The sequence below is a fragment of the Peromyscus maniculatus genome, chromosome 11, assembly GCF_049852395.1.
Source record: "Peromyscus maniculatus bairdii isolate BWxNUB_F1_BW_parent chromosome 11, HU_Pman_BW_mat_3.1, whole genome shotgun sequence".
Lineage (NCBI taxonomy): Eukaryota > Metazoa > Chordata > Mammalia > Rodentia > Cricetidae > Peromyscus > Peromyscus maniculatus.
In genome coordinates, this window is record NC_134862.1 from 42,674,835 (window position 1) to 42,692,371 (window position 17,537).

Genomic DNA, 17,537 nt, shown 5'->3' on the forward strand with positions numbered 1-17,537 from the left:
TGTGTGTGTGTGTGTGTGTGTGTGTGTGTGATATGTATTTTTTTTTTTTTTTTTTGGTTTTTCAATACAGGGTTTCTCTGTGTAGCTTTGCAGTCTCTTCTGGCTCTCCCTCTGTGGACCAGGCTGGCCTCGAACTCACAAAGATCCACCTGCCTCTGCTTCCCGGGTGCTGGGATTAAAGGCGTGCTCCACTACTGCCCAGCTCATGTATATATTTTTTTAACATAATCATGGTAGATCTTTTTATCAGCATATGTATGTATGTATGCATATATGTATTTATTTTTAACGCAATCGTGGGCAGATCTTTTTATCAGCGTGTAATGAGCTGGAAAGCAGATGAAAAGATTAAGTATGCACTACAAAAAGCCAGCGGGCGAATGAAAGAGAATCTAGATCAGAATGTGGCTTCAGGGATGACTGGGAAGTGGAAGAGACTGTGGGATCTTCATCTTCTGTTTCATTCCACTATAGCAGCCGCTCCAGGATGGGAACGACCCTGACCCCTATGTAAAGATTTACCTCCTTCCTGACCCTCAGAAGACCACAAAGAGGAAAACCAAAGTGGCCCGGAAAACCTGCAACCCTACCTACAATGAGATGGTGTGTGGAAACTGGGGGAGAGGGGTGCGGGCAGCGCAGGGGTTGGCAAGCCGCTTCTTGCTTGTTTTTGTTTGTTTTTCTGAGACAGGGTTTCTCTGTGTAGTTTTGGTGCCTGTCCTGGATCTCGCTCTGTAGACCAGGCTGGCCTTGAACTCACAGAGATCCGCCTGCCTCTACCTCCCGAGGGCTGGGATTAAAGGTGCGCGCCACCATGTGGGGCAACAACCACTGCTCTTAACCGCTGAGCCGTCTCTCTCTCCAGCCTGACAGCAAGCACCCTCAACCAGTGAGCTGTCTTTTGAGCCCCCACCTACTCATTAAAGCCTAACACAGTGTGCCCCCTGCCCCCTGCAGTGAAAGCTTTCAAACCCTGAGGGCTGTGATTCTCAAGATGGGACTTGGGCCACCTCTAGGAGAGGAGCCTGCTGGCCCTGTGTGGAGGATGACCAGAGGCTCCAATAACATAATCCCAGCCTTCGGGAGGCAGAGGCAGGATTGCTGTGAGCACCAGGCCAGCCTGGGTGACATGCCACCCTGTCTTAAAGAAACCACCCCAGGGACTTGGTCGTCTCTTCTGAATTCCCGGTGGACTTGGCCCTGCCCTGTCTCACGGCTCCTCTCTCTTCCCAATGCCCACGTTTGCAGCTGGTGTATGACGGGATCCCCAAGGGAGACCTGCAGCAGCGGGAGCTCCAGCTGAGTGTGCTAAGTGAACAAGGATTTTGGGAGAACGTGCTCCTTGGGGAGGTGCACATCCGCCTTCGGGAGCTGGACCTGGCCCAGGAGAAGACCGGCTGGTTTGCACTGGGATCTCGAGGGCACGGGACCTCATGAGCCCAGTCACGGCCCAGACCTGCAGCTGCTGCCCAGAGCTGGAGGAGAGGACTCTCCCCTGCCCTGACTCCTTTGCTAGGAAGAGGCGGAGCCCACGGCGGCCTTTCCCACGGTCCAGGTGGATCTGACCTCGGGGAGGGGCTGGAGGAGTCCAGCGCTCTCCGCTGCCCCTTCCTCAGCAGACTGCACTTGGGTTGTTTGTGGGGGACAGCCCCCCTGGAGGCTGTGGGGTTGCAGCAGAGTTTTAAGTCTACCTTGTGTCAAGGGAACAATGCCTGCTTTGGGGGGTGTGGAGTGCAGGCCGTATGAAGTAGCACTTGGGGGAGGGTGGGCAGACATTTTTATTTTTATTTTTAAAAAATGAAATAGTAATGTTGTCCTAACTGGGACAGGAAGCTTTGTGAGAGGGGCATACCGTGCCTCAGAAGGCAAATGAGGACTATTTGGGGTTTTTTTTGTATGATGAAAGTTCTTATTGGACTTTTCCCCAGGATTTTTGGGTTTTGTTTTCTAGCTATAGGAAATGTTGGGGAGGGGCCCCCCTGGTAGGTCCTCAGTGAAGCCCTCCCCCTCTCAGGCGCACTGGGGAAGGGTGGGGAGGACTCACTGGCTGCTGGCCTGAGGCCCTCTTCGGGCTGTCCGATTCTGCCTCCAAAGGAGAGCAACGTGATACCTATGTGTGTAAGGAAGGGCCTTCCATGTCAGGGGTCCGCCAAGGACCTATATTCAGGGACCCACGCTCTTTTAGGGCAAAGTTTTTCCTCTCTTCTCCCCCTGCTGGTCGGATTTGACTCTTAACGCTTTCTTCTCTCCCTCCCCGCTCTGATCTCTCAGCCCTCTGTGGGTCCTGGTGAATACACTGGGGTGCTTCTATGTCCCATCTTGTTTGATGGGACAAAATGCTGCCAACCCTTAGCTCTGGGCCACCTGCTGCACAGTTTCTGGAATACGTTCCCTGACACCCTCTTCTACTTCCTCTCCCAAACCCTGCCTCTGTCACACTTCCAAAGGAGTTTCATTCTGCAGGGCCACAAAGCCGTTCAGTGTGTAGACAGAGGGTGCCCGGGCCATAGCCAAGGAGGCTGGAGAGTGAAGATCGGTCAAGGCGATTGTTTCTTCCGGTTATCTTCCTGGCCAGGAGGAGGCTGCACTGGAGCACATACTCTTTAGAAAACAAACAAAAGATTCTTTCAGCACATGTCTTTCTTCTGTGGTGCTAGGGGTCAACCCAGGGTCCTTTGAGTGCCAGGCAAGCGCTCTACCACCACGCTGCACCCCCAGCCCACCGCATACTTCCTGTTCCTCACCAGATGAATTTAAAATCCACTCGAGTTTCTCTCCAAAGAGTTGTCTTGTTTAAAAAGTGAGGGATAGGGACTCAATTTAACTTTTTTGTTTCTTGAGACAGGGTCTCGCTATGTAGACTAGGCTGGCCTCGAACTCATAGAGATCTGCCTACCTCTGCCTCTGTAGGGCTGGAATTAAAGGCAATTAACTTTTGGTTTTTTCGAGGCAGGGTTGCTTTGTGTAGCTTTGGAACCTATTCTGGAACTGGCTCTGTAGACCAGGCTGGCCTAGAACTCACAGAGATCCGCCTGCCTCTGCCTCCCGAGTGCTGGGATTAAAGGCGTGCGCCACCACCGCCCGGCAGGCAATTAACTTTTTAAAGCAGGAGTTAGCTGATGAGGGAAAAGGGTTAGCAAGGACACCATAAACAGTTTCTCTGTGACCCCACTACTGGAGAGAAAAAGCTCCGTTCATTGAAGCCAAATGGAAGCAAGGAAGGTTTTGTTTTGCTTGTGTTTTTGTTTATGGGTGAGGATATCATATAGCCCAGGTTGGCCTCATACTCCTATGTAGATGAGGATAACCTTGATCTACCTGCCTTCAACCTCCCAGGTGCTAAGATTACAGGCATGAGCCGCCACAGCCATTCATTTTTTTTTTTTCTTTATTAAAAACGCCAGGCCAGTGAGATGGCTGAGTGGGTAGGGGCACTTGCCCTGTCAGCTCGAGTCTGATCACTGAGACCTTCAAGAGGGCCGGAGCAAACCAACTTCCACACGTTGTTCTTTGGCTTCCACATACATTACACATCGTATGTGCACACACACACACACAAATATAATTTAAAAATGCCAAGGATAAAGCGGACTGCTAAAGGCCAGAGACTGGAGAGGGAAAGCCATGGAACCTTCCGGATGTTTGGACCATAGATGAGCTACTGTAGCTCATTTTATTTCGACCCTTTGTGCCCCTGACTTAAAGAGGCCTATGTACTGTACCCACTTCCCACCTCCCTTCTATCTTCTACTTTCTCTGGAATTGTATTTTCTAATAAACGACATTTGAGAAAACAAAGCTACCATTATTAAAGATCGGTTGATGTGTGAGTGTTGGATAAGCATCAGATGCGTGTTTATCTGCCCTAGTGCACGACATGGACAGCTCTACAATTGTCAGCTGCTTGCAATCAGAGTTTGAGGGCAGAAGCCCTGCTTCAGGAGGCCTCACAGGTTAGGCTCAGCCACTGTTCTGTCTTGTGAGCATTCCACCTTGCAGGCACTACCCCAGACATTCTTCCTGTCAGTTCACTTTGTTGTTATCCACCTGTCTGCTATGAGCACTGGGATGTGACTGGTGGTAGTGATAGTCCTTCAAGTTGAGTTGGGAATGACCCTGCTGTCCTCTGGTGTGGCTATTGCATGGTGACTAGCCTTTGTCCTTAGCTAAGTGGTTACCTCAGCTGTCTATGTGAAGCCCCACACCCAGGGTCCATGGATAAAAACATAGTGGGGTCTTGCCTAGGGAAGGCATTGTGTGTGCACAGATGCTACGGTGGTCTGAAGGAGAATGGACCCCCGTAGGCTCCTGTGTTTAAATACTCAGTCCCCAGCTGGTGGTACCCAGACAATGGCTCTGTTGCTACCATTAAAAGTAGTTCTAACTAAATCTCTATCCTTCTAACAAAACTCAAGATTCAAAGGCTAGGGTGAAAACCTGGGAGTTCAGAGAATTAGAATAGCAACTGGCTTACTTTCTCTCTTTGCTGGGGTCTCCGAAAGCCATGCCCTTCCACAATGCCCCAACTAAAAAAATCCACACTAAACTCCTCCCTGCTACTTCCTGTCAAATGTGGGAGGCCCAAAACAGCTTGACCACACAGCTGCCATGACAGGCTTCGAGGCCCAGACAAAGCTTCTGTGACAGGTTTACCGGCAGGCAACACCCAGACCCAGGAAAAGCCATAAGCTGACCCCACCCAGGAAAGGCCTGCATCTAAGGGGAAGTACCTGACACCCCAAACATTCCAACCATTAGAGAAGGTTAGATAAGGTAGCCAGATGTCTCTGAGTCTAGCACACACCTATTTTTGTTCTACAGATACCCCTAGACAATTGTCAGCTAATCAGGGTCCTGAACCCAGGAAATCCCTTCACCCCAACCTCTGCTATGATAAAAACTCTGCCCCACCTGAGCTCAGTGCTCTCTGCTCTCACCCTGTGTCAGACAGACAGACAGACAGACCAAACTCAAGAGCTTGAAAATAAAGGCTCTTTGCTTTTACCTATGGGATTCGGTCTCCATGGTGGTCTTTTGGGGGTCCCCGAGATCTGGGCATAACACAACTAGTTGCTAACCCTGCCTCTCTGAGCTCAGGTTAATTTTATTTAATTAACACAAATGCAACACATCTTTACATAGTTAATGAGTGCAGCACAAGCAAACGTAATACATCTCCACATCCTTAAGGTGACACTCCACAGCATACACAAATGTTACACATCTTTGCCTAGTTAAGATAATATTCCACAACCATGATGGTCATGGACTCTAGCCCTCTGATGCTGTGAGCCTCAGACTCTTTCTCCCAAGAGTTTTCTTGGTCATGATGTCTCTTCACCGCAATAGAAAAGTAACTAAGGAAGAAATCCAGATCTCTTCCAGGCATCCATGCAGACCACATGAGTGAGCACGCATGTGTGTACATATGTATACACACCAGAGTGTGTTGGGTAGAGGTCAGAGGACGACTGTTGGGTATTGCTTCTCTCCTTCTGCTGTGTAGATCCTAGGAATCGAACTCAGATCAACTGACTTGGCACCAAGCACCTTTCCCTGCTGAGACATTATACCCAGCCCACTCCTTCCCCGAGTCCATCTTTGATTTGCTAGCTGATGACCATGGCTTGTTCTGCTGGCCACCATTAATCTTGGCTGACACTTCCAATCACCAAACGTTGACGTGTTACTCATCTCTGGATAGATCCTGCTGGTAATGACTTACACCATGCCTTCTTTGTTTCCAGTTATATGACCAGCTTCTAGTTTACCAGGAACCTACAGCTTCACTTCCTCCAGGTAGCTAACCCTTAGCACAGCTACCAAGATGTAGCTACAGCTCTCCTTGGTAATCTCATATTTAGCTCCTTGTCTGCGGGATCTGTGGGTCTCCATGCTTGTCAGTGGGGGTCTGTGGTGGTCTCCATCCTGGACTAGGTGAAGGCTTTTCAGAAGTTCTTTTTTTATTTTGTTTTTTTCAAGACAGGGTTTCTCTGTGTAGTTTTGGTGCCTGTCCTGGATCTCGATCTGTAGACCAGGATGGCCTGGAACTCACAGAGATCTGCCTGGCTCTGCCTCCTGAATGCTGGGATTAAAGGTGTGCACTACTGCCACCCAGCTTCAGAAGTTCTTCTTATGCACAATTAAGAATATGTCAGCTTGCGTGGCAAATGCCTTTAGTCCCAGCACTCAGGAGGCAGAGGCAGGTGGATCTCTGTGAGTTTGAGAGCCTGATTGACAGCCAGGGCTGTTACGCAGAGAAACTCTATCTCAAAAAATCCAAACAAACAAACAAACAAACAAACAAAAAACTAAATGGGGCTGGGGGGCTGGCTTAGTAGTTAATAGCACTGGCTGCTCTTTCAGAGGCTTCTGACCCCCTCACACAGATATACATGCAGGCAAAACACCAATGAACATGAAATAAAAATAGATTATGTATAAGAAAAATAAAACAATAAGGGGATGTACTTCAAGTTCTGAAGTCCACAGGTGCCAACCCAAACAGGTATACCCAGCAAAACTATCAGGCATGAGTGAAGGGAAGGAAAAAAATAAAAGCTTTTAATGAGAAAAACAGGCTAAAAGAATTTGTGGGCATTCAGCGAGTCCTACAGAGGATGCTAAAAGGAATACTACAGACTGAAAGGAAGAATAAACCCCTTCCAAAAGCTATAGGAAACAAAATAAACAGCATTAGACGGTTGCTAAGTGATGAGAACTAATAAAACACTAGAAAATCATCAAAATGACAGGAACTAATACATACCTTTCTTTTTAAAGATCTACTTATTTTTAAAAGTTATTTTAAAGGCTTTTTTATATAAGAATTTTTTTTATTAAAATAATTTTATTTAAAATTCTTTTAAAGGAAAGATTCAGAACTAGGTGCCAAGCGGTGTTGGCGCATGCCTTTAATCCCAGTACTCAGGAGGCAGAGCCAGGTGGATCTCTGTAAGTTTGAGGCCAGCCTGGGCTACAGAGCGAGATCCAGGACAGGCACCAAACTAAAAACAACACAGAGAAATCCTGTCTCAAAAAAACAAAAAACAGCCGGTTGTGGTGGCGCGCACTGGTAGGATTTGCTGAAGGAGGCAGAGGCAGGAGGATCTTGAGTTCGAGGCCAGCCTGGACTACATATTTATTATTATAAAAAAAAAAAACCAAAAAACCAAAAAACAACAACAACAAAAGTTATTTGTGTGCCTAAATATCTGTGTGTAGATATGTGCAGGTAACCATAGAAGCTGCCAGATCCTCTGGAGCTGGAGTTACAGTTGTGAGCCACCCAGTGGGTGCTGGGAACTAAATCCAGTTCTCTACAAGAGCAGTACAGCCAGGTATGGTGGCACACATTTTAGATCCCAGCACTAGGGAGGAAGAGGTGTGGGAGGCTGTCAGAATCCAGCTCCCACCTGCCGAAGGGTTCTTGGGGGCAGGGGAATGAGGAAATATTAGGTAGACAGAGATGATAAGAAAGACAGACTCAGGATCACTACCGGAGGGCCCTGGGTCAATACCCAGTCGCCTTGAGGTGAGGTTTATGCCAAAGGGCTTTTTATAGAATGCCAAAGGGCAAAGCAAAAGACCTCCCCATCTCAAGATCAAAGTACAACGTAAAGCCAAATGTAGACCCTCCCAAATACCTGGGAAACATGCCTGTGGCCAAAGCATCTAATATGCAGCCCTGCTGGGTAAAGCAAGCTCAGATTCTCTGACCTTGAATAATTTGGGTCCCCACAAAGAGAAGGGTGGATCTCTATGTGTTCAAGCCCAGCTCAGTCTACATAGAGAGCTCCAGGCTATCCAGAGCCACACAAGGAGATCCTTTCTCTCTCTCTCTCTCTCTCTCTCTCTCTCTCTCTCTCTCTCTCTCTCTCTCACACACACACACACACACACACACACACACACACACAGTGCTGCACGCTTTTTTTTTTATGTGCATTGCTGTTTTTGCCTGTATGTTTGTCTGTGTGAGGGTGTCAAATCCTGGAGTGACAGACAGTTGTCAGCTGCCATGTGGGTGCTGGGAATTGAACCTGGGTCCTCTGGAAGAGCAGTCGGTGTTCTTAACCGCTGAGCCATCTCCAGCCCCAGTGCACGCTTTTATTTACTGAGCCATCTCTCCAGCCCTACTTTTTCTTTCTATTTAAACCAAAACCTAGGGGCTGGAGAGATGGCTCAGTGGTTAAGAGCACTTGCTCCTCTTTCAAAGGACCCAGGTTTATTTTTTTTATTTTAAAATTTTTATTTATTTATATTTTATGTATGGGTGCTCTGCATGTATGCCTATATGCCAGAAGAGGGAACCAGATCTCATTACAGATGGTTGTGAGCCACCATGTGGTTGCTGGGAATTGAACTCGGGACCTCTGGAAGAGCAGCCAGTGCTCTGAACGCCTGAGCCTTCTCTCCAGCCCCAGGACCCAAGTTTAATTACCATCTAGAACTCCAGTTCCAGGGGATCAGACACCCTTTCTGGCTTCTGTGGGCATCCGGACACCTGTGGTGCACAGATATACATGCAGGCAAAATACCCAAACACATTAAAAATAATAATAAAATCACCCAAATTTTGTGTCAAGACCCTAAAGATGGGGTCACTGGACCTCTTTGTTTCTCTTCCTAATATGTTCACATTGAATAAATGCCCTTTGCCTGGTTTTTGCTACTGCTTTGTCTGTTCAGCTGGCCTATTGAGGATGGGTGGTCAAGTCTAGTTTGTTAGGGTTGTCAGGGTCCAGGCTCTGACCACAACTCCAACAGCTTTGTTTATCCCTTGGTCTCGGGCTAGCTCTCCTAAGCAACATGCAACAGTCTCTTTAGTGTGATGGGTAATAGCTTCAGAGTGTCTTAATATACTTGATGTCAACCCTGGAAAGTGGATATGCCTCATTAATTCTGTCAGCCAGCACATACTGATATATTGATGCTCCCTAGTGGCTTGCCATCACTGGCAAAGAATACAGTTTAAAGGATGCTTCTGGAAATGTGCCCTGGATCCTATATCAGGCACCTGACTGTGGGTTTACAAAAATAGATCAAGACAATTCTTTGCATTTAGAAAGCTTACTGTTCCAATTTGTAATACCGGAGATGGAGCTTCCTGAGGTATGTGACAGCTCTCAGCTCTTAGAGCAGAATTGTGGCCCAGAAGTAAGCCCCAGATGGAGGATGGAGGTATTGTGGCTCCTTTCAAGGACTTTACCCAGAAGTCTTTAAATCATGCCAGTGGGTATTCCGATTTCTTACAAGGGGATTCTGTGGAGCTCTCAAGGGAACTGTCTTCAGTAAACAGTAAAAAGTGTTACTCTCTGTGTTTCTAAGTGCTTTTGCAGCATTGTGGCCATTGTGGACATGTCCCTGTGGAGCTTTTAAAAGTTTGAACTTGAATCTGGTGAGCCTTAGTTAAGGATGTTTCTTAGCCAAGTAGGGTAGAAATCTGAACCCCCTGAGGGAGTGAGAATGAGAGAGCTGGGACGGGAAAGAGAGGTCACCAGAGAGAAGAGAAACACAAGAAGCCCACAGGGCTGGGTTTGAAGTTGAAAGAGGCAATAACAATGAAGTTACCCAACGTGAGGTTTGTGGGGCAAAGATTAGTGTGGATTTGAAAAGTGAAAATGTAGAAATGTAGCCAGGCGACAGTGGTGGCAAACACCTTTAATCCCAGCGGATTACTGGATTAACACCTTTAATCTGGCGGATCTCCGTGAGTTCGAGGCCAGCCTGGTCTACAGTTTGGTTCCAGGACAACCAGGGCTACACAGAGAAACCCTGTCTCAGAGAGAGAGAGAGAGAGAGAGAGAGAGAGAGAGAGAGAGAGAGAGAGAGAGAGAGAGAGAGAGAGAGAGAAAGGAAGGATAGAAGGAAGGAAGGAAGAAGGGAGGGAGGGAGGGATGGAGGGAGGGAGGAAGGGAGGGAGGGAGGAAGGAAGGTAGGAAGGAAGGAAGGAAGGAGTGAAAATCTGGATAGTATTCTAAGCTGTGAGGAAATCCTGTTAGCTGGGACTCCTCTGGGGTTGATCTCTTCAGCAAACACTGGTGACCTTCTCAGGGTCAGGTGAGGTATCAGACATTGTGGCTACTCAAAGCACCAATGTGTAGATGACATTGAAGAGGTCACAGTATTGCAAGGGAGGCAGCCATGGAAACAAACAGAGCTGTCCCTGAATCTGCCAGACTCTGTCTTCTGGAACTTAGCCAGCCAGATGGAAAATACTTGTTTAAAAAAAATGTATTTGGCCGGGCGGTGGTGGCGCACGCCTTTAATCCCAGCACTTGGGAGGCAGAGGCAGGCGGATCTCTGTGAGTTCGAGGCCAGCCTGGGCTACCAAGTGAGTTCCAGGAAAGGCGCAAAGCTACACAGAGAAACCCTGTCTCGAAAAACCAAAAAAAAAAAAAAAAAAAAAAATGTATTTGTGGGCCAGGCAGTGGTGGCGCACGCCTTTAATCCCAGCACTTGGAAGGCAGAGGCAGGTGGATCTCTGGTCTACAGAGTGAGTTCCAGGAAAGGCGCAAAGCTACACAGAGAAACCCTGTCTCGAAGAAAAAAAAAAAAAGTATTTGTACTGAACATATACAAACTTTTTCTTTTCTTTTCTTTCTTTCTTTCTTTTTTTTTACTCTTTCACAACTGAGACTTTATTGGTTGAGTACACAGACGTTTCAATTCTTAAAACATGGACCCAAACTCTAAGAGTCATACATTGGTGTTCACGTACCCAAAAGAGTCATGTGTTGTTTCTCTTTGAACTTATTCCAGTGATGTTCCATCCTAAACTTGGCAAGTTTTCCCTAAGACCTCACATAACAATCAAATGCTCACAATCCTTAATTCCACTGACTCACAATTTTATGCCACATACAGTACATATTCAAAATTTCAATCTTTCACAGCATATTATCACAATTGTTAGGAAAACAGACTGCCATGACCAGAGACAGTTCTGACAGGGCAAGGACAGAGGAGTCATTTTTTTTTTTTAGGATACAGTTCTACTAGAAACATGAGACCAGAAATAACTGAAAATATTCCAGACACAAATGCACGACCGAGAGACTCCAGATTACCATTTAGTATGATTTGTGTCATAGGATATAAAACCAGCCCCCTCTACAGAATGACAAACTTTTTCTTATAATCATTCACTTCCTAAACAGTACCTCGGGACAGCTGTTTACACAGACTCATTGTATCAGTCATTAGATGTAATCCAGAGATGATTTTAAATATGTAGGAGAGACAGGCACGGTGATTCAAACTTGTAATCCTAGCATTCAGGAGGCTGAGGCAGAATGTCTTAGTGAGGGTTTCTACTGCTGTGATGAAACACCAGGAACAAAAAACAAGTTGGAGAGGAAAGGGTTTATTTGGCTTCCGCTTCCACATCATAGTCCATCATTGGAGGAAGTCGGGACAGGAACTCAAGCTGGGCTGGAGGCTGGAGGCAGGAGCTGAAGCAGAGACCATGAAGGAGAGCTGCTTACTGGCTTGCTTCCCATGGCTTGCTCAGCCTGCTTTCTTATAGAACCCAGGACTAACAGCCCAGAAATGGCCCCACCCACCATGGGCTGGGTTCTCCCCTATTGATTGAGAAAATGCCTTACAGCTGGATCTCAAGGCATTTCCTCAGCTGAGGCTCCTTCCTCTCCGATGACTCTAGCTTGTGTCAAGTTAACACACAAAACTAACCAATACACAGGAGACTCGATAGTTTGTAAGCTACATGGCAAAACCCAGTCTCAAAACAAACAAACAAATAAATATAAATAAATTACAGAAAAAACCCAAACCCACAAACATATATATGCGATTGTGTACAGATGTATGCAAAAGTGCCTTATTTTATTTTTGAGACAGGCTCTCTAGGAGCCCAGGCTGGCTTCAGAACTTTCCATATGGCTGAGGATGACACTGAACTTCTGATCATCCTGCTTCACCTCCTCCAACAATGTATATGAAACTCAATGTTTACGTTGTGTCTCGTATGGAGTTTATCTACATTAGAGCTCTAAAACCCATTTAAAACTTGCAATGCTACCGGGCAGTGGTGGCGCACGCCTTTAATCCCAGCACTCGGGAGGCAGAGCCAGGTGGATCTCTGTGAGTTTGAGGCCAGCCTGGGCTACAGAGTGAGTTCCAGGACAGTCAGGACTGTTACGCAGAGAAACATTCTCTCTCTCTCTCAAAAAAAAAATTGTTTAAACTTATTTTTATTTTTGGTGCATGTGTGTAAGTGCACTTTTTTTTTTAACCTGCACGTGTGTAAGTGCACTGCACGCCTGGTACCTGAGCAGGCCAGAAGGTGGCAGTGGATCCCCTGGAACTAGGGATGTTTGTGAGCTGCCTTGTGAATCCTGAGAACCAAACCTGGCCCTCTGGGAGAATGTAATGATCCTTGAAGAATAGTTATCGACAGCTACCACACTGATTAAACCAATTAAAAATTCGAAGTCCTTTTTATTGATGGCCAGACCAAGAAGTGGGCTTGTGCCCCTGGAAACCCTCTTGGTGCCCAAACTCAGGATACAGTTTTTATAGGCAAAACCCATAAAGAAACATCAAAGTTAGATGAAGGTCAGAGTAACCTTGAAATGTTCATTCTTGGCAGAGCACAGTGGTTATTCCATACATAACTTGATGATTGTTTTGGTTAATATATCTGGACAATGGTCAATACCATGATTGGGCAGGGGTGGTGGTGTCTCTGCAAATGCCACAACCAACAGAGTAATGATCCATGTGAGGCAAGAAGGAAATCCAGTTCAACACGATTCAGTAGCCGGTGTTGGTTCAAACTTCTAGAGTCTGACCCCCGGCAGTATATTGTTGGCATAGTTAAGCACAGTACGACTTGGAAAAAAGTTTCCTGGTGTAACACAATCCCCTGTGCGCAAGGGGGCATACTTACATCAAAACTCTTCTCAAGGTACATGCCCCTTCTTCCCTTGAGATGGGTTCTAGAGACCGGCTACATGTGTTATCTTAACAGTCTAGGGGGAGGATCTGGTGTGGTCTCAGTCATACAGATAGCACAAAGGTCATCCAGACCATTAGTTATTTTTGTTCCTGCTTGGGGGGAGCTTGGAGGAGCTAGCTATGGCCTGGCCCTACAGATAGAACAAGGATCAACTAAGCTCCATTCCCAGCCTTCTGGAGCAAAAACAGGTTCTACATCTCTTCTGTTGAGAGACAAGCCTGTGTTATCTCAGAAAACATTTCTGATTTCCCTAGTGCTTCTTTGAACCCTAGGACCTTTGTGTTCCTTTGCAAAGGTCATGGAAATCTCTCGAATGTGTTGCCAAGGCAGACATGATTGCTGGGGGAAGGGGGTAGAGGTCTGAGAACTGTCTAAGCAAACAAAAAAATGGAGTCAGAACAGGATGGCCTTACCTTAGTCATTTCAGAGCAGTAAGTGCTCTTAACTCCTAAGCTGTCTCTCAGCTCTAAAAAATTTTTTTTCCTTAAACCAAGGAGCTATAGAATGGTTCAGTAGTTAAGAGCGGTTGTTGCTTTGCAGAGGACCCAGATTTGGTTCCCAGTGTTATGGGGAGTACCAGAGATGGCCGCTCAGACACAGTTTATAGTCAATTGAAAATCTTTATTCCAGCCGACTAGGACTATACTCATGCATTTGGGGGCCCAGGGATACAGGATTTTTGAAATACAAACCACATCCTGATCGGCAGCTGAAGTGATCTTTGCAGAAGCGGGCAGTTTAACAGAAGCTGAGTTCACTGGAGCATCTTGGTCTTGGGTTTCTAGAATACAACCGGGTAATTTTCCACAGGATTCTCCATCAAGGAGATCAAGTTCTAGTTAAAACTGGAAGGGCCTCCGCAAGAATACAAGATGGAGGAGCCTCTGCACTGCCTTGCCCTGTCACACCAGCACCCACAAGATGGTTCACAACTGTCTGGAACTCCTGTTCCAGGAGATCTGATGCCCTCCTTTAACTCTGTGAGCACCAGGTACACATGTGGTATACATACAGACAGACGGACAGACCAAGCACTCCTATGCATGTGTGTGTGTGTGTGTGTGTGTGTGTGTGTGTGTGAGAGAGAGAGAGAGAGAGAGAGAGAGAGAGAGAGAGAGAGAGAGAGAGAGAGAGAGAAAACTGACCCACACCATTGCTTTCTTAAAAACATTTTCAGGTGAGATCTGCTTTTCCTGACCTTATTCTGCTATGATTCCTCAGAGGTTGTACAGGTTTCTCTGGGGAAAGAGTCCCCATGAAGAGTCTGCCATTAGCATTTGGATGTGGATGCTCTGGGTAATGGGAAGCAGGGAGCAGGAGAACAAGGATATCTGAGCCCAGGCCTTAAGAAGGAAGACATTTGGTTGTCAGTTCTTTTTGGCTGAGATAGGATTTTACTATGTAACCCTAGTGGGCCAGGAACTCACTAGGTAGTTCAGGCTGGCCTTGAACTCACAGAGATCTACCTGCCTCTGTCCCTGGGTGCTGGGATTATAAAAGTATACACCCCTATGCCCAACTTCAATTTTTTAAAAATTATTTTCAGTGTGTGTGTGTGTGTGTGTGTGTGTGTGTGTGTGTGTGTGTTTGCCTGTATGCATGAAAGGACAACTCTCAGGAGTTGGTTCTCCCCTTCCTCCATGTGGATCCTGGGAACTGAACTCAAGTTATCAGGCTTGGCAGCAGACACTCTACCTGTGTCAGTAGGGATCATCCATCCAGTGGCTTTTCCAGGAACTCAGCTATTGAGCCTGTGGTGGTTTGAATAGGTATGGTCCCCATAGACTCGTGTGTTTGAATGCTTGGTCCCTAGGGAACAGCACCATTAGGAGGGGTGTCCTTGTGGTGGTGGGCTTTGAGGTCTTACATGCTCAAGCTACACCCATTGTGGCACACAGTCTCCTGCTGCTGCCTGCGGATCAAGATGTAGAACTCTCAGCTCCTTCTCCAGCACCATGTCTGCCTGTATGCTACCATGTTTCCCATGGGACAACAACAGACTAAACCTCTGAAACTGTAAGCAAGTCCCAATTAAATGTTTTCCTTTATTTATTTATTTTGGTTTGTCGAGACAGGGTTTTTCTGTGTAGCTTTGTGCCTTTCCTGGAACTCACTTGGTGGCCCAGGCTGGCCTTGAACTCACAGAGATCTGACTGGCTCTGCCTCCGGAGTGCTGGGATTAAAGGCGTGCACCACCACTGCCCAGCAAATGTTTTCCTTTATAAGAGATGCTGTGGTTTGGGGCTGGAGAGATGGCTCAGCAGTTGGGAGCACTGGCTGCTCTTCCAGAGGACCTGGTTCAATTCCAAGCATCCACATGGTATCTCACAACTGTTGTTCAATTTTCTTTTTTGGTTTTTCCAGACAGGGTTTCTGTGTGTAGTTTTTTGCTGCCTGTCCTGGATCTCACTCTGTAGACCAGGCTGGCCTCAGACTCACAGAGATCTGCCTGGATCTGCCTCCTAAGTGCTGGCATGCTGTGGATATCGCTCTGTATGATGTGAATGTGTTGCTCTGATTTGGTTGATAAATAAAACACTGATTGGCCAGTAGCCAGGCAGGAAGTATAGGCGGGACAAGCAGAGAAGAGAATTCTGGGAAGAGGAAGGCTGAGTCAGGGTCACCAGCCAGACACCGAGAAAGCAACATGTAAAAGTACTGGTATGCCACAAGCCACATGGCAACTTATAGATTAATCCAAATGGGTTAATTTAAGATATAAGAACTAGATAGAACTAGATAGCAAGAAGCCTGCCACGGCCGCGCAGCTTATAAGTAATATAAGTCTCTGTGTGTTTACTTGAGTCTGAGTGGTTATAGGAGCCAGGTGGACACAGGAAAACTCCAGCTACACTGGGATCAAAGGCATGTGCCACCACCGCCTGGCTGTTGTTCAATTTTTTTTTTTTTTTTTTTTTTTGTTATTTCAAAATGCTTTATTTTCCCTTGGTCCCAAGACTTGGGAGGGGCTCCAGAGCGGTTACAAAGCTGCCTAGAGGTTCAGGTGAAGGTCCTGAGGCTGGCTGGTGCAGAGCAGAGGAGGGAGCGCCTTGGAAGGTGTCGCCTCCTAGTCATGCTTGAGAGTGAGTCTCATCTCTGTGACTTCCTGGAAAATCCTGGATGAGGAGGTGAAGAGGTACTCGCCCAGGGATGGCGGGGGGGGGGGGGCACACCAGTCTGTGCTGGCTGTGGCCCAGCCACCCTGTGGAGGTTCGTCAGGTGGTTGCCCATCTTATTGATGAGCTTCACCTCCTCATCCAGGATTTTCCAGGAAGTCAACAGAGATGAGGATCTGTGCCAGCAGAAGCCAGGGCATGAAGATCCAAGAGGGCCTGGTTCAGGCTCTTCTCCAGGGCCAAGGCAGCTTCCATGGCCTCCTGGGATTTACCCCACTCATCTTGAGATGGCTTCTGCACATCCTGGAACAGTGCTCGGCCCCCTCAATTGTCCTGCATCTTGAGCAGCCGCTGAGCGCCCTCGCGCTTTTCCTCGGCCAATTCGCAGAAGAAGTGGCCTACACCCTCCAGGGCCACGTCATCCCGGTCAAAATAGCAGCCCAAAGTGAGGTAGGTGTTGGAGGCCCGCAGGTGCAAGCTGACCAGGCCGTTCACTGCAGCCTCCACTTTGGTGGAATAATTCTAGGAGCTCATGGCTGATACGCAGTATGGAGCTAACCCGCGAAGAGGCGGTGCTGGCTGGTCCTAGGAGCCGAAGGCTGCAAGGAAATGGTCCCAGAGGCTGCGACTGGAGATAGTGAAAGGTGCTGGAAGCTAACAAAGGGATTCCCGGGGTCTGCTCCGTCCAAACACTGTTGAAGCAAGACAGACATGGGATCTCCGGGGCGCTGCTCTGTTGTTCGATTTCCTAAAAGTCTTATAATAAAAAAAAAAAAAAAATTGTACTAGATACTTGGGTAAATATCGAAAGACCAGAGAGACAAAGGAACAAGCCACTGCCATGTCCTACCTCTAGGACTCCTCAGTCTGAAAAGCCTCCTCAGCCGAAAAGCCTGTCTCCTCACACCTTATATACCTTTCTCCACCCAGCCATCATTTCCTTCCTAGTCCTGGGATTAATGGTGTGTGTGTGTGTGTGTGTGTGTGTGTGTGTGTGTGTGTGTGTGTGTGTGTGTGCGCGTGCGCGCCCGCGCGTGCGCGTGCACTTCCCAAATACTGGGATTAAAGGTGTGAGATCTCAAGTGCTGAGATTAAAGGCATGTGACTCCCAAGTACTGGGATTAAAGGTGTGTGCCACCACTGCCTGACTCTACTTCTGCCTAGACTGAATCAATCTCATGTAGATCCACAGAGATCCAGAAAGATCTTTGCCTCTCCGGTGCTAAGATTAAAGGTGTGTTCCACCACTGCCTCGCATCTAAATTTAATCTAGTGGCCCGTTCTGTTCTCTGATCTTCAGGCAAATTTTATTAGGGTACACAATATATCACCATACACAACTGTCTGTGACTCCAGTTCCAGAGCATCTGACACCTTCACACAGACATACATGCAGGCAAAACACCAATGCACATAAAATAAAAGTAGTTTTAAAAAAA

The 17,537-nt window shown here is 47.2% G+C and overlaps 1 protein-coding gene and 1 pseudogene across 4 annotated transcripts in view; one reads left to right on the top strand and one right to left on the bottom strand.

Moving 5' to 3' along the window:
• Pik3c2b (phosphatidylinositol-4-phosphate 3-kinase catalytic subunit type 2 beta) overlaps positions 1 to 3,798 on the top strand; it is a 67,888-nt gene extending 64,090 nt beyond the window's left edge. For all 4 annotated transcript variants that reach the window (XM_015986747.3, XM_006993231.4, XM_015986748.3 and 1 more), the window contains 2 exons: positions 475 to 603; positions 1,249 to 3,798. In XM_015986747.3, coding sequence (XP_015842233.1) covers positions 475 to 603; positions 1,249 to 1,437 — 318 coding nt within the window. In that variant the 3' untranslated portion in view covers positions 1,438 to 3,798. The remainder of the gene's footprint in view (positions 1 to 474; positions 604 to 1,248) is intronic.
• Positions 2,434 to 16,811, bottom strand: LOC102925751 (ferritin light chain 1-like; annotated as a pseudogene).
• Between the last annotated feature and the right edge of the window lie 726 nt (positions 16,812 to 17,537).